General features: G+C 66.2%; 2 protein-coding genes across 7 annotated transcripts in view; both read right to left on the bottom strand.

Moving 5' to 3' along the window:
• DNAH17 (dynein axonemal heavy chain 17) overlaps positions 1–3789 on the bottom strand; it is a 39112-nt gene extending 35323 nt beyond the window's left edge. The window contains exons 1-9 of one of the 2 annotated variants that reach the window (XM_076353433.1): positions 3457–3789; positions 2459–2652; positions 1980–2172; positions 1794–1893; positions 1617–1702; positions 1323–1448; positions 852–1007; positions 688–771; positions 96–284 (exon numbers count right to left, since the gene is read on the bottom strand). In XM_076353433.1, the coding sequence (XP_076209548.1) occupies positions 96–284; positions 688–771; positions 852–1007; positions 1323–1448; positions 1617–1702; positions 1794–1893; positions 1980–2172; positions 2459–2652; positions 3457–3753 (1425 nt within the window). In that variant the 5' untranslated portion in view covers positions 3754–3789. Of the gene's footprint in view, positions 1–95; positions 285–687; positions 772–851; positions 1008–1322; positions 1449–1616; positions 1703–1793; positions 1894–1979; positions 2173–2458; positions 2653–3456 lie in introns of those variants that run through there. The other variant, XM_076353434.1, reaches the window with a different exon arrangement.
• A 1595-nt stretch (positions 3790–5384) lies between these two features.
• On the bottom strand, positions 5385–24680 carry CYTH1 (cytohesin 1). 5 transcript variants are annotated; one of them, XM_076353798.1, is made up of 14 exons: positions 17381–17424; positions 15784–15919; positions 14507–14589; positions 13328–13392; positions 12459–12525; positions 12133–12251; positions 11706–11786; positions 11453–11565; positions 11233–11381; positions 11019–11131; positions 7925–8003; positions 7538–7609; positions 6995–7149; positions 5385–6759 (listed from the first exon to the last, which is right to left on the bottom strand). In XM_076353798.1, exons 5-14 carry the CDS (start codon positions 12516–12518, stop codon positions 6681–6683), a joined length of 1020 nt encoding a protein of 339 aa, XP_076209913.1. In that variant the 5' UTR covers positions 12519–12525; positions 13328–13392; positions 14507–14589; positions 15784–15919; positions 17381–17424; the 3' UTR covers positions 5385–6680. The 5 variants fall into 5 exon arrangements, with proteins under 5 accessions (XP_076209913.1, XP_076209912.1, XP_076209910.1 ...); XM_076353797.1 differs by lacking the exons at positions 15784–15919; positions 17381–17424 and adding an exon at positions 24637–24680; XM_076353795.1 differs by lacking the exons at positions 15784–15919; positions 17381–17424 and adding an exon at positions 19768–19899 and having other exon boundaries at positions 7925–8001; positions 11020–11131.
• Positions 24681–24956: the final 276 nt, after the last annotated feature.

Genomic DNA, 24956 nt, shown 5'->3' with positions numbered 1-24956 from the left:
ATGGGACAGTCTTACGTGCAGCTCTTCCAGCGTGTCCTGGCAAGCAATTTTTTTAATTAGCAAATGCATACACTTCCATACCAGCATTCACTCACCTCTTCTGCGGGATCTAAGGGATCATATTTGCAATCAGCAAAACCCTTGATGAGTTCAGACACCTCCTCGTAGATCTGAAATGCCTGGCTCCCGAGGATGTTTCCTCTCACTCCTCCCAGCTCTGCCTTCTCCAGCTTCAGAAACTCGATAGCTGTCTGGTACAGCTCCTGGCAAGCACAAACCATCATCTCACCCGGCTCCTCTCGGTGACAAACCCCAACTCCCCGTGCCCCAGTGCTGCAGGTGCAGGAGCTGCAGCACCAGTGTAGGGCTGTGTCCTGCGAGTTCACCGCTCCTGAGGAGCATCCTTCTGGGGGGTGCTTTGTGGCCTGGCTCGGGGTGCCTGTGAGGCCCTGGGGGCGCGGGGGCATGGGTGGTGTGCTGGGAATGATGCCGCTGTGCTCCCAGCAATGCACCACTGCTGAGCTCCCATCTTCCCTCTGCTCCTCGCCTGCGCCAGCAGCCCCAGCCCGCCCCGGGGCCGGAGTGGAGCTTGCCTCTGTGCCGCTCTCAGGGGACCACCCCGGCATCCCCAGGGCAGGGGGAGCCCATATGGGCCTGGTGCCATGCCCCAAAATGCTGTGCTGTCACCTCAATGGTCTTCAGCCTGTGCAAGAAGGAGTCCGTTCTCTTGAAGACGAGGGAGGGGGAGAACTCCCAGAGCTGTGGCTCCTCCTGGAAGTGGTGAGGGGCCGTCAGCGGGCGGACCTGGCGTGGATGGGGCCAGGCGGCCCCACATCGTCCCCTGCACCCACCGGGAACAACGTGGGCATCAGGTCCGAGCAGTAAGTGCTGTAGGACTGGAAGAGCTTCTCTATGGTGGAAATGCTCAGTCTGATTCCCCCTAAGGTCTCCTCGGTTTCTCCTTGCAGCCCCTTCATCACGTCCTCGGGGCTCAGGAAGTTACGGCTCTAGGACAGGCAGACGCAGGCAGGGGCTGTTGGCAGAGGGGAGCAAGGGGGCTTCTCCTGCCCCCGTCCAGCCCCACGGGCTCTCTGGTGATTGCCCACAGCCCACGCCTGCCCCAAATCCCCTCCAGCCCTACGTGGGGGCTTTGCTGGTCCCTTGATTGGGGTGTCTCTATGTCACCCCAGCTGGGCTCCCCACGCCTGCCCTGTGTCACCCCTCCTGTTAACGGTGCCACAGCTGGGCGGCTGGAGGAGGTGGTGGCTCGGTGCTGCCCTGCCCCTGTCCCGCTGGAGCCACCGCCGGGCCTGGGGCTCTACCATCTCCATGAGGAGGTTGCAGATCTCCTGCAGGACAACGATGACACGGGCGGGTGAGCTGTAGTGCTGGCAGTGAGCCCGGAGGAGGCGGACGGTGCACAGCGCTCTGTCCATGTAGGGCTGCAGCTGTGGGAGCAGAGCCTTGTTAGTGCAGGGCCGTGGCCGTGCTAACGAGGGTCGGGCAGAGCCAGGGTGGATCCGCACCCGCACGCAGCCTCTGGGGCTCAGTGCCACCGCCTCTACCCGGACGAGGAAGCCAGGCGATGCCTGGTTATTTTGCCACATATAATTTACCTGGGAGTAATCCGCTTGCTCCATCTCTTCCAGCAGGATCCGAAGCGGTTGCAGGTGGAGGCTGACGTCCTTGGCTTCCTCCAGGCCTAGGCCAGGAGAGAAACTCCGCATCAGGGATGGGGAAGCCTCGCCGGAGGGGCGAGAGGCAGCTGCCCGCCACATCACCCAGGGGCTTACCGGCGCTGACGTCCCTGAACATGCTCTGGAGTGCTGGCCAGTAGCAACTGTTGGCCTTCTCCAGCATCTCGGCCAGCGCCGTCACTCGGGGCGAGAGCAGCTGAGAGGGGAGAGGTGGCGGGCTCAGCACGGGGGGCTCAGCACCGGGGACACATGGCTGCCAGCCGCCCATGGGCAAGGCGGTACCTGGTTGTTGATGCACTGCAGGTTGACCATCCTGGTGTGCCAGAACTCGAACTCTGCTCTGGGCAGGGGGTGCAGCCCCTCCAGCAGCGGCTGCGCCGAGTCCTTGCTCAGGATGTCGCTGACCTGGTGGGACCACTCGATGACAATGGTCTCGATGGAGTGCAGCACCGAAATGTCCACAGGCCCTGCCAGGCTGAAAGGTAGCCAGGTTACGCTCCAGCACCGGGACTGGCCCCAAACCACCCTGGAGGAGCCCTGCTGCCCCAGGGGAGCCCCGTGCACCCACTTGCAGCCACCTCCACCAGCACGGCAGCCTGGCATGAGCCGCCTGAAGGTGCTCTGCTGCTGAGGGGCGGCTGTGCCCAGAGATGCTCAGGGACCAAGCTAGCGTCCTGGCTCCCATCCTTCCCAGAGGGACTTGTGCTGCCCCGGGCCCCTGCCAGGCTTTGCTAGCACTGAGCGGTGCTGGCAGCACCCACCAGTCCAGGACGGTGCTGGAGTCGTCCTGGCCGTCCAGGTGCTCCGGCAGTGGGAGCAGCGGCTTCCCCTGGATCTTCCCGCCCATCACGAACATCTTGTTCTTCAGCTGGTGGGCTTGTCGCATGATGTCCTCCACCACCACCCTGGGCCAGCCCACCATGTTCTCCTCACTCAGAAGCAGGGGGGACACGACCTGGAGGAGAGGGCTTGGTCGGGTGCTTAGTCGGGTGCTCGGTCAGGAGCACCGGCTCTCCCGTTGCAAAGGGCAGTGTGCAGCCACGCTGGTTTGCACAGCGTCCCCTCTTGCTGCCCACCCGAGCCCAGTCTCAGCCCAGCCACAGCTCCGGCAGCCACAGATGGGTTTTGCTGATGTTTTTTCTCATCAGCACAACCAGGAGTCCCCTCACCCTGTGGCGGGTTTCTGACTCATGGTTTGGGAAGTGCTGGGAGCGGTGCAATGAGTGCACCCAGCGGGGTGAGGGGCTGGCGCACGAGCAAAAGCCCCAGGCATTGAAGAGGAGGAATTGCGGGGGCTCCTGGGGCCTGACTCAGCTTTTGGGTGCTCTGGGCTGGCAGTCCTCTGAGCGGGAATATTTATGAGAAGTTTGGGAGAAATCCACTCAGACATTTCCCAGCTGCGGAGCATGGGTAAGGGGGAATTACGCTGAGTTTTTAAAACCACAGGGAGGAAGTGATCCAGCTGGGCCCTGGGAGAAAACCAGGCTTGTGACCTTCACCCAGCTCTGTGTCCTGGTGAGCCTCGGTCAGCCCACCAGCACAGCAGGGCGGGCAGCCAAGAGCCACCGTAAGGCCAGGGCCAGCGCCTGGGGCAATTTTTCTTCTATTAATTTCCTTTAGTTGCTTTTCGAGCTTACCTAAAGTTTTGGCTACAGCAGCCTGCAGCAGGTATCCAGGCTGCAGTGGCATGTGTGGGGAGCTTGGCTCATCTCACCTGCCCCGAGCCTGTGCCCGGCACCCACCCACATGGGCGACCTACCTCCTCTACCACAGTGATGAGCTGCTCCACCGGCGAGGGGCCAATGTCTCCCACCAGCAGCCCACTCCGGCAGTTATCCCGGGTGATGTTCTCCCTCTTCTTCTTCACGAAGTAGACACCCTTGCCCCTGAGGGCGGGTGGGAAGCAGGTGGTCGGCAGGAGCTGCCCAGAGGGATTCAGCCCCAGCACCAGCTCCAGCACGTCCTGCTGCTTGAAGAACTCATCCAGCACGGCTGCAGCCTCCTCACTGCCTACAAACTTGCTCCACTTGTCCAGCTGGACCCGCAGTAGCAGCATGGTGAAGCTCTCCAGGAAGCCATGCCGCTCGTCCAGTGCGGCTGACATCCCGCCAGCACTGAGCTTGGCCATGGCTCCCCAGTGCCTGCGGGGGGGGGGGGGGGGGGGGGGACAGGCGAAGCCCAGCTCAGCCAGGGGCTGTGCAGACCCCACACCCCAACCCCTCCATGCTCCCCTCACTGCACCCCCGCTGCTGCCCTCAGCCTTCCCTCTGCACACTGCAGCCTTGGGGAGAGCTGCTGGCCTCACCCCTGCCTGGCCCCATTGCCCGCCCCGGCTCCATCACCCCCCAGCCTGCCACATCCTTGGCCCCATCGCCCCCCAGCCTGCCACATCCCTGCCTGGCCCTACTGCTCCACTGCCCTGCCGCACCCCTCAGCCCTCCAGCAGCCTCCAGCCACTGTCCGCAGCCCAACCGACACCGGCTGCAGCCCCAACCGACGCCAGCACTGGCCCCAACCGACACCGGCTGCAGCCCCAACCGACGCCAGCACTGGCCCCAACCGACACCGGCTGCAGCCCCAACCGACACCAGCACTGGCCCCAACCGACACCGGCTGCGGCCCCAACCGACACCGGCTGCAGCCCCAACCGACGCCAGCACTGGCCCCAACCGACACCAGCTGCAGCCCAACTGCCCAGCTGTCCCCTCCCCGCCCCCCCCAGCGTCCCTGCCTGGCATCCCTTGGCGAGGGCTGTTTGCCCACGCACCCACCACCCTAGCCAGACTCACAACATGGTGCCAAGGGCTGCCCTGTCCAAGGTGGGCAGGGTGCGTGGCAGGGGCTGCCCTCAGCTCTGCCAGGCTCCCCACCATGGCCCGGGTCTCTGCACGAGTGTGCAGGTGGCTGGACCAGCCTCCCCCAGCCCCAGCATGGCCAGCACGGTCTGCGTGCCTCCCGGCTTGTTTTTGGCCCCGACTTAGCTTTCGATTACGTTCCCATTTACAGCTGGTACGACCCAGGGGAGGTTTGATACCCCGGAGCCCAGCACAGGACCCCTCCCCTCCCCAGTGCTTGGCCATCTGGCAGCTGCCAGACGAGAGCTGGGATGTGAGCAGGGGGTACCCGAAGGGGTGCCCCACCACTCCCGTGTCTCAGGCCCCTTGCACCGGTGCAGTGTGTGCCGCTGTGCAGCCGGGGGTTCTGGCACTGCATGGTCAAGCCCACAGGTCCCTGCAGGTGGGCAGCTGCCCCCCCTGCCCAGCCGAGCTCAATGCCAGCCCCACTGCACACCAGGCAAGTGGCACGCAGGATGCAGGACCTGGAGCTATCCTGACCCGGCATGGCCTCCCTGCACCCTGCGGTGAGGTCCCCGGAGAACCCTCCTGGCGGCCAGGGGGAAGGTGCGGGGAGCTAGCGAGGACACAAAGCACACAAACACCTCCCAGCGCACCAAGAAACGAGAGGCCTTGAATGGGAACAGGCAGAGACTCAAACCAGGACCATGTTGGCCGCAGCATTGCCAGCTTCATCCAATGTAGCATCACTGCGGGGCTGGGCACCGAAATCTTGGGGCTGGGAGAAGCGTGAACCCGGTTGCAAAGCTGGGGCACGGGGCAGGGGCTGGCAGCGGGGGGCCGGGGGCTGCTGCCCATCCTGAGCCACACACAGACCACAGGAAGCCGAGGCTGAGCGCGGTTCGCTGTTTATTTGCTGCAGATACTCAGCACTAGTTTACAAGGCCGTGGCAAAAAAAAAAAAAAAAAAAAAAAAAGTTAGAATAAAAAATCTGCCACCCCCCACCCTCCGGAGAGGCCTCTGCACAGAACGACCCGACATACAAAATAATCTAAAAGGAGAAAACTATACAGGAGTATTTACACCTCTGATAAATAGACTAATACTGATCCAGGCGCCTCTCTCCAGACCATGCGCAGTGGCCGGGGGAACAGGACAAGACACGGGTGTTTGCAAGGCAGAGGCAGGGGGGCTGCAGCCCCCAGCCCGGCCAGACACCCTCGCCAGCAGCCATCCGGGGCGCGGGCTCCAGGCACATCCCGTCACCTGCTCAGGAGCGAGGGCTCATGCTCGAGGAGGTGACAGCCACGCCTGACACGGCCTCCCCTGCCCCTCGCTGAGGGGATCGTGCTGCAAGGATGTGCCGGGGGCAATGCCACCCGGTGCTGCCGGACCAGGGCCCTCATCTGAGCTCCGGCACCCCACAGCTGGACGAGGACATGTCTGTGCCCCATGTGGCACCACTGCACACTGTGATGGTGACAACTCCCTGCCCCTCAGCCCTCTCTGCACCTGCGGGGACCGTCCCCGGTGCAGGGGACAGCTGGGAGGGTCCAGGCAGCAGCATGGGGAAGCCCAGGACAGACCCAGGCCCGCTACAACGAGGGCCAGGAGCCGTGCCTCTGCGGGGCCACCCCCAGCCGCCCTGGGGCTGCCGCCCTTTACCCCAGCGCCTGCAGCACCCCGAAACTGCCAGCTGCTGTCAGCTGGTCACCTGACAGGACACCCCAAGTGCTTCAGGATACGAGTGCTGTGGGGGACCCAGCAGCATAAGTGGCTGCATGCTTGCTGGGGGGATCGGGAGCAGGGAGGGCGTCCATGGTGCCCTACTGCCCAGCCCTGGCTGGCTGAGGCAGAAGGGGAGGACGGTACTCGCACACGGCACTCCCCCTCCTGCAGCCGAGCCTGGGACAGGACGGGGCTCCCTGCGTGCAGGGGTGTTGCTGTCCCAGCTCCAGCCTGTGAAGATGCTGTCCTGGAGATGAGGCAGTGATGGGGGGGGGGGCAGAGCCACCGAGACGCCTGTGCCCCCTTCCTCGCCCCATGGTAAAGAAACTGCGAAGCTGAAGCTAGGTCCTGGGCCCCGAGGATCAGGCTGCAGCGTGGCCCCAGCCCTGCAGCCCTCTGGGGAGGGGAGACGCTTGGGCTGCCAGGGGCATGCCAGCCTCGCAGGGCCAGTGGAGGCTGCTAGTGTCTTTTGGTGGAGGACACCTTCTTCTTCCTGGCAGCCAGCATCTCGTAGAAAGGGTCCCGGCTGATTGCTGCCCTGGCAGAGGGAACGAGGGCTCGGGTTAGCTGCACAGCCAGGCGAAAACTGCTGTAGGGCTGGGTCTGACCTGCCTGGCAGGGCCTCGGGCAGGTCCCTTTGTGTCCCTGGGAAAGCCCGTTGCCCCCCATCCTTGCAGGGTGCCCCGGGAAGCATCACCCCCCTCAAGCGCAGCAGACAGGTCACCACCATGCCCCTGCCCAGCGCCCCGCCACTTGCTCCTCTGAGCACTCACTTGATGCACTTGATCCACTCCTCCTTCTCCTCAGGCGTGGGGGCGGAGATGCGGTACACCGTGTGGTTCCCCTCCACCACCCGCCCATCCGCCTCCGTCTTGCAGGCCTTGATCACCTGGTCCTTGTTGTCAGGGATGTACAGCTCAAAGCAGTTCTGGGAGGGAGGAGAGCGTTCAGAGGCAGCCCCTGCTTCCAAAGAGGACCCCAAGCTGGGAGGGATGAGGCAGAGCACCGAGGCTGCAGGCACTCCCCTGGCACAGCCACCCCCAATGCAGCAGAGAGGGATGGACATGCTGTGACTGTCACCCCACGGCCCCCAGGAATGCCCTGCCACCAGCCCTGGCCACTGCGGTGACCAGCCCCAGGTCTGCACCTGGCCGCTGTGATGGGTGGAGGCAGCGACTGCTGCGGGGCCCTCCCGCCTCTCCCGGTGGCATCCCTCGGGGGCCGCAGCACCTCCCAGCTTTCCGTGCCCTGCTCCTGCCTCAACCAAAGCACTAGGGCTGCCCCTCCAGCCCCAGGGACCCTGCTGCCGCACTCACGGGCTTCTTCGAGTCCTCCACCTCGCGGATGCTCAGGTTCTCCAGGGGGATGATGCCACGGGGCTCTTTATCCTGGTGGGGCCAAGCAAAGGCTTTAGCTGCAGGCTGAACACCTCCAAACCCCACCCGCGTGCCCCAGGCAGGGCTGGATGTTGCAAACACCCCTATCCCCAACACCCCTCCGCACAGACATCTAGTGCTGCCTGGCCTGAGGGCCGCGTCCTGCACCCCTACAGTCACTAGCACCCCAGCGCGGCAGGAGGCAGGCTGCCAGCCCCGCGCCGGGATGCTGCACCCGGTCTGTGCCACGCGGGCAGATGAGCGCTGGGCCGGATCCGGCGCCCTTCCCTGCCCCAGCTCAGCATACCCTGAGCTAAGGTCACTGACCGTCGTGTACTCGAAGTAGTAAAGGCAGTTGTCGGTCAGGATGAACCAACGTCGCTTCCACGTCTTCACCCTGCCTCCTGGGAGCAGAGAGGGGCAGGTTGGGCACAGCCCCGGCAGAGCGCGGCCGGGGCACGCGCCTGGAGGCTCGCGGCACATGGAGGCTACGGCAGAGCTGGAGCCCACGCAGACACACACAGACAAGCACCGGGCGCCGGGGCGCAAGCAGAGCCAGGCAGCCCGGTTGGCGCCGGGCGCAGCAGCAGCAGGCAGCACACACCACGCCGGGCAGGGCACGAGCAGGAGCGGAAAGCAGATGGATGAAGATGGAGGTGGAGGGTTGCGCGGGGGGCCGGGCTGGGACCGCTGCGCCCATTCCCACCCAAAACACTGATTCAGCATGGCCAGAGGACTCTGCAGCCAGGCAGCTCTCAGGGGGACGCAGGGGCTTTCTTTTCACACTGACCACGGTCCCGCTGCATCCCGGCCAGCACAGCCCAGTGCCAGGGCAAGGCACGAGCCCAGGGCCACAGCTCGCAGACTTTTGGTCGGAGAGAGTTTCACAACCGCCACTGCAGAGGGAGAAGCCACTCCCTGGGCTCAGGGACTGCTCACCCCCGGGCCTGGCTCCCCCTCCACGGCGCCGGTGTGCTCTGGCCATCACAGCGGTGCTGGATATGCTGCCACCGTGGGACGAGCACCCAAGCCATGCTGCCTGGGGCCGGCACAGATGTGAGGAGGCACTGTGCGCTGGGGGCCGTGCTCATCTCCCCTACCCCACTGGGAAGGCCCTGTGCCTCCCTGCTCCCCCATGCCAGCTGGCCGCCCACCCCAGGGTCTGCCCCAGAGCCAGGCTGGGGCCAGCACTTCCTAGAGGAAAAACCCCCTCTGCCTCCCTCCAGCCAAGCCCACCCCAAAACCCAGGGCTTGACTCTCTCCAGCCCCCAGCCCTCCCCAGGGCCACCTCCTCTCCCAGGGCTGTGGGTGGGAAGAGGCCATATGCCAGGGCAGGGTCCCGCAGCACAGCGAGTGCAGGAGGAGCCCGGGGTTTAGGGCCCGCAGGGGTGCAGGGCTCTGTGGGATCGGGCAGGGCTTGCAGAGCCGTACGGGACCGAGGGCCAGCACAGCCCCAGGGGGGAGCACCGACGCTTCCCGGCACCCCAGGGCTGCAGGTGGTGGAGCCAAGGCAGCACCAGCACCCAGCACGGGGACTGCCACGAGCCCCTGGCGCGGCACAAGGCACCGCACAGACGGCTCCTGCCTGCTCCCATCCAGCTCCAGGCACTCAGCACCTTCCCACCCCCCGCGCACAGGCTGGGGGCCTTCCCGAGGACACCCCAAACTCATCCCCATCATCGTGGTGCTGGAGGCAAAGACCCACTGCAGCCGGGCTGAGCTGCCTGCGAACACGGCGAAGCACGGACGGGTGGGCAGCCCCTGCCAGTGGCTGGGCAAGGAGCATCTGTGGCCCTGTCTGTCCCCAGGGCCATGGGGTGTGCCGGGGCAGCGAAGGGGGCCAGCAGGCCTCAGGGAGCGTTCGGCATCGGCAGGGCTGCTGGTACCCCGCATCCCTGCCCTAGCGGCGTCAGGAGCGGGGCTGTCCCCTTGGCAGGCGAGGTCCCCGGGGCGGTGCGGGTGGTTAGCAGCAACAGCAATGAGACTAATCACCAGCAATTAAAAACGAAAAGGAAACAAAGCCCCAGCGGCGTGAGCAGAGCGGGGAGAGGGGTACGTACCTCCTGGAGTTGGGGGCAAGGAAAGGAAGAGCCAAAATCATGGAAACATACAAATGAGGGAGAAAAGAAAATTAAAAAAAAGGAAAAAAAATAAAAAGAGGAAACCCCAAAGAACCCCCCTCGCCCCACGCGGGTCAGTGGCGCAGGGCTGCAGCAGGGAAGCCGTGAGGGGCCGGGCCGGCAGCACTGCCACGGGGGCCAACCTGCCCTGGCTCGCTGTGGCTCTGTGGGACGGATCTCCTCAGTTGTGGGGGGCGCAGGGCCTGGCTCCCCCCACCCCATGGCCTCCCTGTGGAGTCCCTCCCTGCCCCACGAGTGGGCTGAGCTGCGGCAGCTGGGCTGGGGCCCACGGCTGCTCTGCCGCCTTTCCGCTCCCCCAGCCTCCAATGGCCCCGATGGCGGCAGGTGCCGACCTGCCGTGCACAGGGCCCTTCTGCCAGCAGGGCGCTGGGCTTGCTCAGGGACAGGAGAGGCAGGTCTGTGGCTCTCCCCCGTGTTCCCCCACCCCAGAGCCGGGGAGCAGATGGCCCTTGCTCAGCCCCAGGGCCGGGCTCTGCACCGGTCAGGGCATGGTGGGAGGGTAAGGCCTCTCTCCCATCCCAAGGGGGTGGCAATATGGCAGAAACACCCCTCAGTGAGAGGACAGAGTCCTGACCCCAACGAGAGCCCCAGGGGAAGGCCCCCACCAGACCCTGCTCCTGCCAGCACCCCGTTGTCCCCCCTCACTTAACCCAGGCAGAGGATTCCCCAGAGCTGCCAAGAGGAGAAGCCACAGGAGCCAGGGCGTGGAGCGGGCTCGCTGGCCTTGAGAGCCGGGCTGTGCAGTGGGGCCGCGGGGATGCCATGCATGCTGCCTGCATGTGGAGCCGGGATGCGGAGGTGATAATGCTGTGGGAAGGTGAGGCAGGGACTGGTCTGTGGCATGGAGGGGGGGACGCACGCAACCTGGGGCAGCTCGCCGCTCGCTCCCGGGGGCCTGCTCCAACAGGACCCTGCTGTGACTCGGTAATGAGAAGGGCCTCATGGTCTCTGTGCTCCGACACCGGACCCTGGTACCAGCTCTGCACCCCAGGGCTTCCCCAACCTAGAGGCAGAATCCCCCAAGATGCCCACCCAGCCGCACCGCAGGGCTTCATCAGCTGTGAGTCCGCACCTGCTGACCAGCCCAGGGAAGACAGAGTGCTGCTGGACCTACGGACACCTTCCCCACGGGGGCTGTGCCCCCATCTCCAGCCTCTCGCCCCTCCACAGGGCCACGCTCCGAGGAGCCAGGCCAGCAGGTGAGGTGCATGCAGCCCAGGGGCATAGCACCCACGGCCCAGCTCCTCCCTCAGCCACATCTGCCCTGCTGCCAGCACTCACCTAGCTTCAGGAGCCAGCCCTCCCGGTCAGGGTTGAAGAAGGTGTGGGTGAGGTCATTGCCATCATCCTCAGGGATTTTGAAGGGTTCGTTCTTGATGCTCTCATAGAGATTCTGGTACAACGATACACGGCGTCAGCTCTGCTCCGCCTGGGAGCCCTGCGGCAGGCCAGCTCCGCAGCCCAGCCCCAGCTCCTCCGCATCCCGTCCCTCACCCGGAGCAGCTCCTCGGGTAGGTCCCCCCCATCATTGATGCCACGGTTCATGGCGATGAAGCGCTCCGCTGTGGGTTTGTCCTTGACGTTGGGGTTGTGCAGGCTGGTGTTCAGCATGATGATAGCGAAGGAGAGCACGTAGCAGGTGTCTACAGGGGCAGAGGGGAAAGTCAGCTGTGAGGCAGGATGGCCGGGGAGAGGGGCTGGGACAGGCACTCACCTGTGGACTGGAAGACGCCAGGGTTGCACTGGCAGTACCGCTGGGCAAAGGCCTCCATCATCCGGTCGATCTTCTGCGCCTCCCCGGGCAGCCGGAAGCTCCACAGGAACTGCCTGCGAAGAGCGAGGCGTCGCGCTGCTTTGGGGGTTCCACGGTGCCCTCCAGCCATGCTCATGTCGCTACAGCCCCCTGCCAGCCCGCTGCCTGTCTCCCCTGATGAGACACGGCTCAGCTCCCGGCCCCCTTTGCTCACCGCAAAGCCTGCACGAGGTTGAGGTCAGTGAACTCATGCAGCTCCACGAAGGCATGCAGGACTTGGATGTTGAACTCGTCCCTGCGGGAACAAAGCCAGAGCACAAGGGATGCATGATCAACAAGTCCTGTGACTGCCGAGCAGCCCCACGTCTCCCTGCCCTGCTCCAGACTCTGCTCATTTTTGGGGGGAAACCTGCAGCTACCTCCTACTCGAGTCCTGGGCTGGTTTGCACACACTGGCCTCTCGCAAGTGCCAGCCATGGATTGAACAGCCCCCCAGCTGGCCCTAGCACTCAGGGTGTCCAGCCCCGCATGCACCCCCACTCAGCTACCCTGTAAGCTCCAAGAGCTGCAGTGTCCCATCTCTCAGGCAGTGAGAGCCCAGGGCACCCTCAGGAGACCCGAGCCACCCCAGGCCAGCATACCTCTCGCCCAGGTAGTCACCGATGGCTGTCTTGTTGAGGCCCTCTCCCTTGTAAAGGAACTGAGCGATATCCTCACACGTGTTCTTCAGCAGGTCGTTTTCGATCAGGAACTGGATGCCCTGGAGTGGTGCAAGAGGTGCTGCTCTAGGGCTTGCTGCTGACCCCGCCAGCCTGCCTGCTGCCTCCCCAGCCCCTGCCCTGGGTGCTGGCTCTGCCCCGGCCCCAGCGGGTGGCCAGGCACCTGGACCGTGAGGTGGCAGAGCCCAGCATGGCCCCAGACGGGCTGGTGAACTGCCCCGCTCCCCGCCCAGACCACCCCGCAGTACCTTCTTGGGATCCATGTTGAACTTCTTCCTGCCCATGGCCACCTGCTTGTTCCTCTGCATATTCTTCCTGCGAGGCACAAAGCAGCTCTGAGCACCCAGGAGGGACTTGGCTGCCTCCTGCCCGCCCCCTCACCCCTTGGACAGAGCACTGCGGGGAGGGGTCAGCCTGGACCGAACGTGAGCCGAGCAACTTTGACCGAGCCAGGCCCCCTGTGTCAAACCTGCACGGGGCAAAGCTGGCACACTGTTCCACGTCTCTGTCCCACTTCGTGGCCCAGCAGCATGGGGCTGCTCTCGGCCTGCCGGGCCCCAGAGCAAAGAGGAGCTGCTGTGCCCCGTCCACGGGGTCACCCCGTGCAGAAGGGGTGCTGGGTACAGCATCCCAGCAGGTCACCTCTGCATGGGGGGAGGCTAGGGCAAGTTGGGTGCGGCGGTGCTCTGGGGAGAGCAGCCTTCGGGCCCCAGTGGGGCTGGCGCAAGGGTGACAGCCTTCATGCCCCAGTGGATGATTGGAAATGACGCTGGGAGTCAGCTCCCGGCAGCTGACGGGACCCCCTAATCCCAGGCTGGCACCGCCAGCGCCAGCTCAGAATAACAAAGTCCAACAGTCGCTGTGGCCAGACAGAGGGGCTGAGGCTTGGAAAAACAGACCTTTGGAGCAGCAGTTCAGACTGGGATTCTGCTACCACTCCAAGGAATTCAGAGTGCCTGGGAAAGCCACCCGCACCAGCACTCACGGGATGGGGCTGCACTGCTCAGCTGCCCATGGCTCCCACACGGTGCGAGTGAGCCGGCGTTCAGGGCTGGCCTCGCCGCAGGGGAGGGGGCTCACCAGGGGCCCTGGGCTGCCATGACAGCAGAGGACTCACCTCTCCTCCGTGGACCCCAGGTTCTCAATCTCGTTCGTCACTTCTGCTATCTCATCTTTCAGCCGCTGAGGGGAGAGAGCGCACTGAGACAGGAGGTGCCTCCCTCCCTCCCAAACCCTCCAGCACCCCAGCCCTGACGGTAGCCCGGGGCCATTCCCCCAGGAGGCCCCAGCAACCCCTCCTTCCTTCCCTCCTTCCCACCCCGAGTGCTGCCCTGGGGCCAAACCAGCTCAGGGGGCACTTGCAGAGGGGGCTGGCTGCACCCTGCTGCTAATCTCCCTGCAGCATCACCATGCTCCAAGCGTGCAGGAAGGAAGAGATTCAGAGGTTAACAAAATTACCCCCTAATCCCTTTAGATCATGCCCAGCATATGGCAGTAATTAGCCTCTGCTGCCTTAATCAGGGACATGACTGACGAGTGTCGCAGATGAGCACTGACCTCGCAGTCGCTTGCCAGGGCAGTGGCCTGGCCCAGAGACACGGTCCCTGCCCGTGCCAGGGAGGGGCTGGCACGGAGACGTGGGTGCCCTGGGCCGTGGGGAACAGCCCAGGCACGCGGCCCGGAGCTCTGCGGGGCGCAAGGAAAAGCCACGGCTGCCTTGGCCCAGAAGGGCAGGCCAGCTGCCAGCCCAGGCCCACGTCCCCTGCTGGGACCCTCTCTCCAGCCCCAGGGCCCCGCAGAGGCGGTGCTATTGGGCAGCGGGGCAGCAGATCACGGGCTCCCTGCAGCAGCCGCTGGTGTCCGCCCCACAGGCCCAGCTCGCCCTGCCCTGCGGTTCCAACAGCTCCAATCCTCTGCCCCAGAAGGTCCATGAGAGTCCCCACGGGCCACAAGGAGAGGGGGGCTGGCGAGGAAAGGGGACAGGAGCACAAACTCGACCCATGGCCCTGCCTGGGCCTGCTCCTGCACGGGCTCTGTGGGTCTGGGGCACTGCACCCCAATCCCCCAGCCATTACAGACAGCCCTGGCCAGGGCAGCCTCCTCCCTGCCTCACCCGGGCCACCCTCCCCTTTCCCAGCAGCGGGGCAAGGGACCCTGGATGGGACTGCAGGGACCCTGCCCAGTGACACAGACAGGGAGATTGTCCCCTCCCTCCCAGGGGACAGCCCCGAGCAAGAGGCTGCCACATCCCGGACAGGGGAACTGTGCGTGCGGGCAGTGGCCCTCAGCATCACACCTGTATGTCAGCCAGCAGCTCCTGCTTGCGGCGGCGTATGTTCTCCAGCTCCTGGCACTCCTCTGGGGTCAAGTCACTGGGCACTGAGCAGAGACACGGTCAGGTCAGCACGCGCAGCCATGGGAATCATCCCCGCCAGGCTCCAGGCACAGCCCCTGCTCCCGGCCAGCAGCCCAGGGCCCGTCAGGAGCTGGGACGTGGAGCTGCCGGTTGCCCAGAGGAGCTGGGCCAGCGAGCAGTGCCCCCGGCCCTGCACAGCAGCCAAGTGCCACCAACGGCATGCGAGGAATGTGAGGGCCAGGGCATTGCCCCGCTGGGCTGCGGCAGCGGCTGCAGCTGCAGCGGGGGAGCCAGGCACCTCCGGTTCCTGCTGATTCAGCCTGCGGTGGCTGGGCAGCGAGGGCAGCGAGGACCAGCACGGCCCCTGGACCAGCTCCAACGCTCCTCCCCCCAGCCCCGGCCCTGGCCCTGCCGCCCCGCCAAGTCCAGTTTAACTCTGCTCTACCCTAGCCGGGCTGGTGTCGGTGCCTGTCCTGGTCCCTGCTGTGGCTGGGTGACTCTGCTGTGCCCCGCGGTACTGGGCTCCGCACAGACCTGGAGCCCCGCGGGTTGCTCTGCCGCACCAGGCCAGCCCCAGAAAAAAACAGCTCCTAGCCACCCTTGCAGCCCCCTCTGTCCTTCTGAGCCAGGGCCTGGAGCCGGCACGCCCTCCGGACAAACCTCGCCCACATGCCGTGCCATCTACACCTCCCTGTCACCCTGCGGGAGCCAGGCACATCCCCCAACACCATCTCCGAGGCTCAAGCCCGGGGCCCCCACACGCCACCCCTTGCTCCCAAGCCCCGCAGCTCCCGGGACATTCCTGGTGCTCCCCGGTGCGTGACCTCCTGCTCCGCAGTGACATGGCATCCCATTTCTGTTCCCTCCCATCCCCAAGGTCACCCGCTCCTTCTGCAGCACTCCTGGCCCTCATCTACCGCCTGTGCCTCCCACCTCTGCCAGCAGGTTCCAGCAGTTCCCTTGCATGCCACACCAAGGCTGCCCATGAAAACACCAAAGCACCGTCCCTCCAGAGCGCTGTCCCCGAGGGAGGTGGCGGCAGCACCCACCAGCTCGGCCCTCGTGCCGTCTCCTGCCCGGGGGTGCTGGGGACAGGCGTGCGGCAGGGCTGCCACCGCCCTCTCCTTCCCCAAACATTACCACTCCATTCTGCTGTGGCCCCACGTGCCACCACGGCTGTGGTCTCCAGGCCACCGCTGCCACTAGTCTGGACTCACCCGGAATGTCCCCAGCGTGGCTGCCTGCCCCGTACCAACGCCCAGGGACGCCATGTGTCTTCAGACCAGCACCGTCCTCAACTGCGCATCGTTTCTCCCCAAGCCGCCGCCTCCTCCGTGGGAGCCGCGTGCACCCCTGGGGCAATCGTGACCACTCAAAACGAATCTCTGAACTCAGCACTTTCCTGGCTCTGCTCAGGCTTTCTGACAAGCTTCCTCCTTCGCAAAAATCCCCCACTGCCAAGGTCAGTGGCAGCCTCGGCTTGCGACACCATCCGTCCAGACGCGACGGCAACACTTCCCAATATTTTCAGTCTCCGACGCTAGGAAGTATGAACCAGACAACCCCGTTCATGGCACCAGGTTAAAAGTTATTTAAACTTAAAATACCAGAGGCCTTGCCTTATTGATACATCCAACGGCACCCCAGTGCCGTTCCCGCAGGCGCTCGGCCCCTCCTGCCCGGCACCCAGGGCACCCGGCAAGCCCAGGCTTGCTGCGGGAGGGCTGAGCTGTATCGCATGCCTGTTGCCAGACACAAAACCCCCTAAAGCCCTGGGCTGCAGCACACACCGCAGGACCCTCCCGCCTGGCTGTGGCTGCAGGGGAGGTGAAATTCGGTGCCAGGGTTGGACCTGCCCTGAGGCGAGCCAGCCGAGAGTGGGAGGCTGAAGCCAGGAAAAGGACCCGCTGGTACTCAGCTGACGAGCAGCAAGAGAGCCCCGGCAGGAGCAGCTCTGCCTCCCCCTGCCCACCTGCGAGCGAGCAGGGGTCTCGGCAGGCCCTGGGGCAGGTGCAGCAGAGAATGAGAGGCTGCAGGGCAGAGGGGGCCAGCGGGTCTGTACCGGAGCCCAGGAAGGTCCTTCCCCACCCGCGCTGCTGTGGTGGAGGGCGAGCACTCGTGACACCAGCCCAGCCATGTCAGCAGCAGCCAGAGGAAGAGAAACCCCAGACGCAAGAGCTTTTCTGGGGAAGGAAGAGGGCGTTAACTCTTCCCCAGCACTCTGCACAGCACCCGCCCCACAGCACCGAGCGGAGCCCAAATGGCTCCCAAGAGGCTGGCAAGCCTTGCTGCAGGCTGCAGGGAAGGGGAGGCCAGAGCAGGCGCTCGCCGCCCCGGCTTCATCCTGGCACAGGAGTTGGGGCACAGTGACCCATGGGACTGTGGGGATCCCAGCGCTGACGCCTGCTCCCCACCAGCACGAGGCCCCAGCGCAGAGGGTCTGGGGGCTCCCGCAGCTCCTGCTGCTGACAGCCGAGCCTGAGGACCCTGCACACCGGCGGCAACAGGAGGGCAGCAAGGGGCACCGGCAGGATTCGTCCTGTCTGTCCCGGGCTCCAAGGTTGCCGGGGCCTGTGGCAGCTGGAAGCAGGAGCAGCAGCACATCCCCCACTCTTGCCATGCCCAGCACAGAGCAAAGGCCCCCATGGCATGCAGAAACCATGCTCGCCCCCCCCGTGCTCCTTCCTACCCCACTGCCCCGAGACAAGCAGGCAGGGCCAGTGGCACGGGAGTGGGGCAGACGCGGAGCCACCTGCCTGCCCGCCCCTTGCCCCAGCCCCACCAGCCTCCCCACATCCCCGGGCCGGGGCTCACCGCTGCCCTCCGCCCTGAGCACCATCCTGGCAGGCCGTCCGCACTGGCTCCGTCGGCTGTACCCACGCTGCCCGCGGCTCCGGAGAGGTGCTGCTGTTTCGGGGTGCGGACACCTGCCCGCCCCGGTGCTTCCCGGGCTGAGTCAGGGCCGTGCTGGGCCAATGAGCTCCGAGGCCGCCTGGGCGTCATCCTGGCCTCGCCAGGAGCTGGCAGCAGCAACACCCTGTTCCTGCCACAATGAGCCCAGGGCCGTGAGCGCCTTAACTCCTCTGTTCCCGGCCTGGTGAGGAAACGGGGCAGCCAGGGCCCTGCTCCCCACCCTCGGCCCCAGGGTCGGGGGACGTGATGTGTTGGGGTCCCTGCCAGGCAGGCACTGGGGGCTGGCCCAACCCTTCCTTCCTTGGGGGCTGCCCAGGACGCTCCACCCAACACATCTTAAGCTTGCTGCAGCAATGCCGGGGTCCCCTCCCCTCCACCAGCTGGGGCCCCCCACCCCAGCAGACCCCCGGCCCTGCCCTGCAGCTCCCTCTCCAGCTCTGCCAGACCCCCTGCCGCAGGTCCAGGTCCTGCGCAGCTGTAAGGACGGAGCCCTGGGCAGGACCGGGAGGGCTGTGGGGACCGCTGGTGCCTGCTGCCCTCTGCAGACTCCACGGCAGCTCACACGGCCGGATGGGACCAGAACCAGGACCAGGAGCAGGGCCAGGAGCAATGCTGGTCCCCACAGGAGGTTGCTCCCCACTGTCTCGCCCCCTTGCTCCAGGGTCCCTGTACGGACCTCACCGATCCGTATGGGACCGCTGTGCGGCAGAGTCTGGGGCCCGCGGGGCCATGCCTGCAGTGGGAGCGAACCCCCAGCACGTCCCCATCCCACTGTCAGCTGCCTGGAAAGGCTGCGTGAGCCTCAGCCACCTTGACTCAGCTAAATCCTGCTCGGCAGTGTGAGATGGAGAAACAGCACCCAGAACGCTGGCTACGGAGCAAGGGGAGGAAGGGCTCTGGAAGCCTTGTGTTGGTCCTTTGGCCCACAGCTGTGCTGCACTGCTACCCAGCCTTCCCGCCGGCCCACGCCGTGCCTGCGCCAAGCCGCACCGCAGGGGCAAAGGCACCGGGTTTAGGCAGACTGCGGGGACGAGCCCACAGTGCCAACAGTGGCTGTCACTGGGCTCTCCTGCACGGCGCCACTGCCCGCTCCCACCGTGCCCCGCGACTGGGGGGCCCACGGGGCCCCGAGAAACTTCCTGCCCATCTCAGCGCACCACATCCTGTTTTCACCGCGCCGCGTGCGCATCCTGGGTTGCGTCAGTCCCGTCCTTTCCCATCGACAGCTGAGGTGCGTCAGGAGAAGGGTTCGGGGACAGGCGGCTCCAGGAAAGACCCTCCCAGGCGGCTAGGCCCCGCACCCAGAGCCGGCCAAGGCCCCCGTGCTGCTTCGGCGCAGTCCTGCTCCCTGTGCCCAGAGCCCGGCAGGGAACCCACGTCCACAGCCACTGCCTCGCTCCCCAGCAGCTCCAGGCTCCTGCACTCCCCACGCACAGAAATCCAGCCCACGGTGTGGCCGGGTGAGCACCGGCTCAGCCATATCTACACGCACAGAGCACCATGCAGGTGCCGGAGGTGCCACCTGGCAGGCACCTCACTTGCTCTCTGCACCGTTCACCATGCTGGGCCTCAGGCAGAACAGAACCCGCTGCTGCTCGGCCTCAGCTGCCAGCACTGTGCAAGGCTGGCCAGAGGAGGTCTCGCAGCCCCATGCCCCACAGCACAGCCACCCCCGGTCCCATGCTTGGGCAGGAACCCACAGACAGCAGCAGCTCACACGGGCGGCCAGCCCACAACAGCAGCCCCCACAGGCGGCCAGCCCACAACAGCAGCCCCCACAGGCGGCCAGCCCACAACAGCAGCCCCAACGCAGCAGGCATTGGGCTGCCCTGCACAGATTTCGATTTGGAGAGCATCGCCCCGAGCTACCCTTGCAGCCACATGCACTTGCAGTGGCGAGGGCAGCCAAGCGCTCACACACCACCCAGGGCAGGAGAGTGAGGGGCTGGGACAGGACCTGCCGCAGCCACACCGGGCTGCATGCACCCTCCCAGCTACTGCCGCCGGCTCCCGAGCACCCCCTGTCCCAGCGTAGCACCCGGCACCGGTGAAGGGTAATGCCATGTGAGGCAGCCCGGTGCCCGGCCATCCTTCTGGGGCTCAGTGCTTGCAGATGCCTGAGCCTGGGGAGGCCGGCAGTGCACGGGGAAAGGAGGTGGCAAGACGGCAAGGACTCTCTATGCCACTGTCAGCAGGAGCCATATGGAGCTGGAGCTGCGGGCACTGCCACGTCTGCTGGGGGGACGGGAACCCTGCGGCGAGCAGAGAGGAGGGCACGAAGCGCCTACCTGCCTTGGCGGCCACCGAGGGGCAGAGGAAGGCCTGGAAACTGGAGGCACAGAGCTCGCTGACTGTCCCCATGCTGCGGAGGTCCCGCGCAGGACGCCCCCAGCTCCGACGGGGCAGGCAGGAGCAGGCACAGGCCTGGCAGGTGCCGTGTGGCTGAGCAGCAGGCTCCCCGGTGCCGGGGCCTGCAGGCAGGGTGCAGGCAGGGGAGCCGGAGGACTCCCTGCTCTGGCTAGAGCCGGGGAAGGCGGCTCTGGCAGGGGAGCTCCAGCTGCAGGAGCCCACGCGCCAGCCCCAGCCAATCCCTGCCGCTCCCTGCCTGCACACCAGTCCGCTCCGCTCCCGATGCACTGGCCGGCGGCTCAAAGCCACTTAGAGGACAAGGAGTTTGGGAACTCCCCAGCAGCCCCCCCGCCCCAGGCTGCCTGCTCCCCAGCAGCCCCCTTGCCCCCGTGAGGGGCCAGCAGTGGGGTATTTTTATAGCGGTTTTATCCCTCAGTATTAGAGCGTTAAGCATCGGGAGCCGGCGGTCGCGTAGCAACCAGCACTGCATAAAGGAAGGTGCACCAAGAGACACAACACGGCTCTGGCGAGGCGTGGGGGGTGCCGCCACGGCCCCCACTTGTGGGGTGCAGGGCCTGGGCACCGATCCCGGCACAGCCCCGACAGGCTGAGCCTGCCCCGCACGCCATGCACGGGCAGGCCCGCTGCACCTTCTGCCAGCCCCCCGGCAATGCTGGTCAGACGGCTGAGCTCTGGGCATGCCCCGGCAGCAATGGAGGTGCCTCCTGCTCTGCTGCGGTCCCAGGGTGCTGGGGGGGTCCTGCAGCAGGAACTGGGGGGGAGTCCTGCCCCCGGATCCCGGCCTTGGGGCCAGCTGTGGAGCTGGGGGGAAGGCACAGCCCTCCTGCCCCCCAGCCCTGCTGCACCTGCATCCCCCCAGCCCCACAAGGCACCAAGTGAACCCAAACCGGACAGACAGCTCTTTCCCTCAAAGCAGGACTGATCCCCAAGCACAGGGCACAGCCATGAGTAACAAACCCCAGAGCCTGTCGGGGCACGAGGCGGCATCCTGTGGACAGCCCGGCTGCCGGCTCTCGGCTGCCAGGAGCCAGCAAGCTCCACTCGCCTGCACCGGCAAGCACTGGGACACGCTGAGCAAGGAGAAACCTGAGCTGGGCAGGCAGGAGCCCTGACGGGGCAGGCAGCGGGGAAGGGCACCCTGGGAGAAAGCTGCCCTTGAAGGCAGGAGGGTGCGGGGCAGGAGGGACCCTCGCTCCCAGGAGCAGCACAGCTGCCGACAGGAGGAAAGGCGGAGGAGAAGAGCAGCTCATGGGGCTGTGAGGGCAGCCAGGTGCTCACCGCTGACATGACCAACCTTCTGGTTTTGGCACCACTTCCCCTTTCCCTGGGGCCGAGGCAGTGGTTGCCACATCGCCGGGGGCCTTTGGCAGCCAGGAGGCACAAGAGCAGGCAAGAGGGGCCGGGGGGACGTGGGGCTGAGCCAGGCACATGGTGTGGCGAGTGCCTGCCCAGGGCCCAGACCAGCAGCCGGAGAAAGCCCCATGCAGCAAGAGCACCTGCAGGTGCTCCAGCCAGCTTGCAGCAGGGCCAGGCAGCACCTCCTGGGCTGAGCGACCCAGACACCCGCCTCGACCTTCACACCCTGCCTGGGCAAGGTGGGGTGTTCACAAACAACCTAGGGTTATGCTAACCGGGGCTCTTGGCCCCGATCCTCTGCCTGCCAGAAAGTGGGGCCCTGGAGAGCTGCCTCCCCCCACCAGTCTCCCCCCTCCCTCGGACCCAGAGCAGAAGTGTCCGACCCCAAACCTGACACGATGGCCCGGCGCACAGACAGGCTGAAACGACCACTCGGGGACATGCGGGCCCTGCTGCATCCCTGACATGTAATTGCTGAGTGTCAGCAATGTGCCTTATTGTCCTCTGCTCCCGAACATCTCAGGAGAGGAATTGGCTGATTTCCTCTGCCCAACACTGCGCTACCCGAGCCCCGCCGGCCCCAGCCCCTGGCTCTGCTCTCCAAGCCCAGTGCCATCTGTGCACCATCCCCGTGTCTTCATCCTGGGAGCCCCAGAGCTCTGTGGAAGAGCCGCTCCGCCAGCCGGACCCAGTGACTCGCCCCGGCTCACCCCTGCACCATGCCAGGGAAGGGGCTGTTCCATCACTGGCAGCTCCCCCGGCAGCATCCCCCCCAGCCCCGGTCCCCTCGGTGCAGAGGTGCACGCCACAGTCCCAGGTTGCCTCCGAAACAGCTGAGCCCACACCAAGGGCCTGCCAGGGCCTGCCTGCAAACCAGGGCTGTGTGGGCTGGCAGTGGGGAGAGGGCAGGGATCCCCCCAGCCTGCTGGGGGACCTGAGAGCCCACCCCCCTTCGGGGATCTCCCGCACCTCACACAGCCCACCCCACCTCCTGGCACCGTCCATCCCGCCCCAGACAGCAAGGCCCCCCAGGCACAAGCTGCTTTGCGGGAGGCTGCATCAGCCCCGCTTAGAGAAATCCCTTAATCCCCCAGGCCAGAGTGAGCAGTAATCCCCCGGGTGCAGCAGGATTACCAGCACTGCCCAATCCCCCTCACCCCGGGGCTGGGCCTGAGCAGAGACGGGGCCCAGCTCAGGACACGGTGCCAGGACGGGATCGTGCTCCCCGCAGCAGGCTGCTCACCGGTGCTGCAGCTTCAGCAGGGCAGGAGCAGCCAGGACGGTTCCCTACCACGACACTGCTGCCCCACTGTCCAGCGGCGTTTGCATCCGCACCACCGTGCTCGGTAAGCTCCAGTCTAGGGATGGGTTAGGTCTCACCGCCGTCTCCACGGGGAGATGCTGAGAAGGGGGTGAGAGCACGGCCCCGCACCCTGGCAGGAGTGGGGGGAGCCCACATCTGTGCCACCAGCTGCTCGCCCCGGGATTTGCTCTCTGCTGAGGCAGACGGCTGGAGCGGGGCCGCGTATCGCGGGGCAGACACTGGTGTCAGCACAATCCCACCAGCAAGAGCCTCCCTATTGGGCTCCCACCATGCCGAGGCCTCGGCAGACCACCCTCTGCAAAACCAACAGAGCTAAAGGGCTTCGGGAGAGCTGCAGATCGCGATGCCCCTGCAACAGAGACAGCAGCGGGGATTTGGAGGTGGCTGTGCCGCCCATCCTGCGCACCACCCTGCGGCCGCCACGGCATGGTGAGCGGGTAATTTCTGATGCTGATAGATGACCCAGGACATCTTCCAGGCAATTCTGGGAAGCAGCGAGAGGCTGCTCGCAAAATCGCTCCCCGCTGAACTCTCCTGCTAATGGGCTGCATCCGACAACGCCTGTGCTGGGCCGTACACCAGCAGGGCCGGGCACTTGCACCTTATCTCACACAGTAAACTCCCCACCACCAAGTGCAGTCACTTCTGGGGTGGAACAGCAGCCTCCTAATCAGCTGTGTTGCACAACTGTGGCAGGCAGGAAGCCGGCCCGTGAGCCAGCGCTGCCGGCAACAGCGTCTTCATCGGCACTGGCAGCTCCTGGGAAGAATGGCCACCAGCACGGCTCGCAGCATCGGGACCTTGGTTTCAGATCTCACCCAGACAGCCTCTAGCCTCCCCTTCAGCAAAGTCCTCGCTCAATGAAAACCCACCCATCGACCCACAGGAACCTGCCTCAGAGGTTCAAGACACAGGCAGCCGCCTTCCCACCCAGTCCTGTTCCTCGGCACCAGGAGGGAATGCTCTGTGGACACAAAGGATGGAGGAAAGCGGGGAAGCAATCTGCACATGCATGAGAGAGGGGATCCGCAGCCCCTAAGCCGCCTCATCCTGCTCAGTCCACCCTAGGAGCGGGCCCTGGGCACACACCAGGCGCTCCCGTGGCAGGCGGACGTGCTCCTGAGCTGGGGTGGTTTGTGAGATGTTCAACAGACGCCATCGACACGAGCCTGCCCTGCAGATCTGTGGAGCCCAAACTCAGACAGTGCTCAGAGGCAGCAACTGAATACAAAGTGCGAGCGGAGGGAAGGTGTGCAGGCAGCAGGTCCCAGAGCCCGGCAGCACTGACGCTGCAGGCAGCAGGTCCCAGAGCCCGGCAGCACTGACGGTGCAGGCAGCAGGTCCCAGAGCCCGGCAGCACTGACGGTGCAGGCAGCAGGTCCCAGAGCCCGGCAGCACTGACGCTGCAGGCAGCAGGTTCACAGCTTGGCAGCACCGACGCTGCAGGCAGCTCGCGAGCTGTGGCAGCAAAGCAGCACGGCGCTGGCTGTGCGGGGCCGCCGGGGCAGAGCCCCGGGGATGGACGAGGCCGCGCCGTCAGCGAAGCGGGAGCGCCCGGAGCTCCAGGGGGTGCAGGGGGGACCAGCCCCCGGCAGCTCGCCCCGCGGGCCCCGCTCCCCGCGCTGTCTGCGGGCACCGGCTACCGGTTTCCTCCCGGCGCTTCCTCCACCGCCACCTCAGCCCCACGGCCCCGCCCGGCCGATGCCGCGAAGGCCGCGGCCGCGCATGGGCGAGCAGCCGCTCTGTCACCTGCGGGCGCGGGTCCCGCCGCCCCCGAGCCCCAGCCCGACCCGGAGCCGCCGACCCCGGTTTTGCACCTGGGAGCGGCCCGGCCCAAACACTCCCGCCCGCCCGGGAGAGCCCCCCCCCCTACCCCACCGGGGACCCCACCCCGCGGATCACGGACCGCCCCGGCCCCTCGCCCCGGCCCCCGTCGGCTGCGTGCCCGGAGCCGCGGGACCCGCCCCGGCCCTTCGCCCCGCCGCGGCCCGGCCCAGGTAGGGGTGCCAGAGCCCCCCGCCCCCCCCCGGGGTGCTGGACGCTTCCCCCGGCCCGTCCCCGTCCCCGTCCCCCCCAGCACGCCCCCCCCCCCCGGCCCCGCACTGACCGTAGCCGCCCTCCTCCTCCATCCCGCCGCCGCCGCCGCCGCTCCGGCTCCGCCCGCGTGACTAGGTCGCCGAAGCCGCCACGGACAGCGGCACGTGACGCGGGAGCAGGCGGTGCCAGGCAGGCTCCTCCCCCTCCCGGTACCCCGCCCCATTATCGCCCCGCCCCTCCCCGTGCCCCGCCCCCCGAGCCGAGCCGAGCCGAGCCGGTTCACAAACACCACGAGTTTATTGCCCGCGGTCCCGGCGGCAGCGCCCCGTCCCTGCGGGGACCCCGCCGCCGCCTCCCGCGTCCAGCGCGGGGCCGGACAGGAACGGAGCC

Source organism: Aptenodytes patagonicus, chromosome 16 (assembly GCF_965638725.1).
Source record: "Aptenodytes patagonicus chromosome 16, bAptPat1.pri.cur, whole genome shotgun sequence".
Taxonomy (NCBI): domain Eukaryota; kingdom Metazoa; phylum Chordata; class Aves; order Sphenisciformes; family Spheniscidae; genus Aptenodytes; species Aptenodytes patagonicus.
Note: the sequence above shows the minus strand (reverse complement) of the source record. Positions and strands in the feature narration are given on the sequence as shown.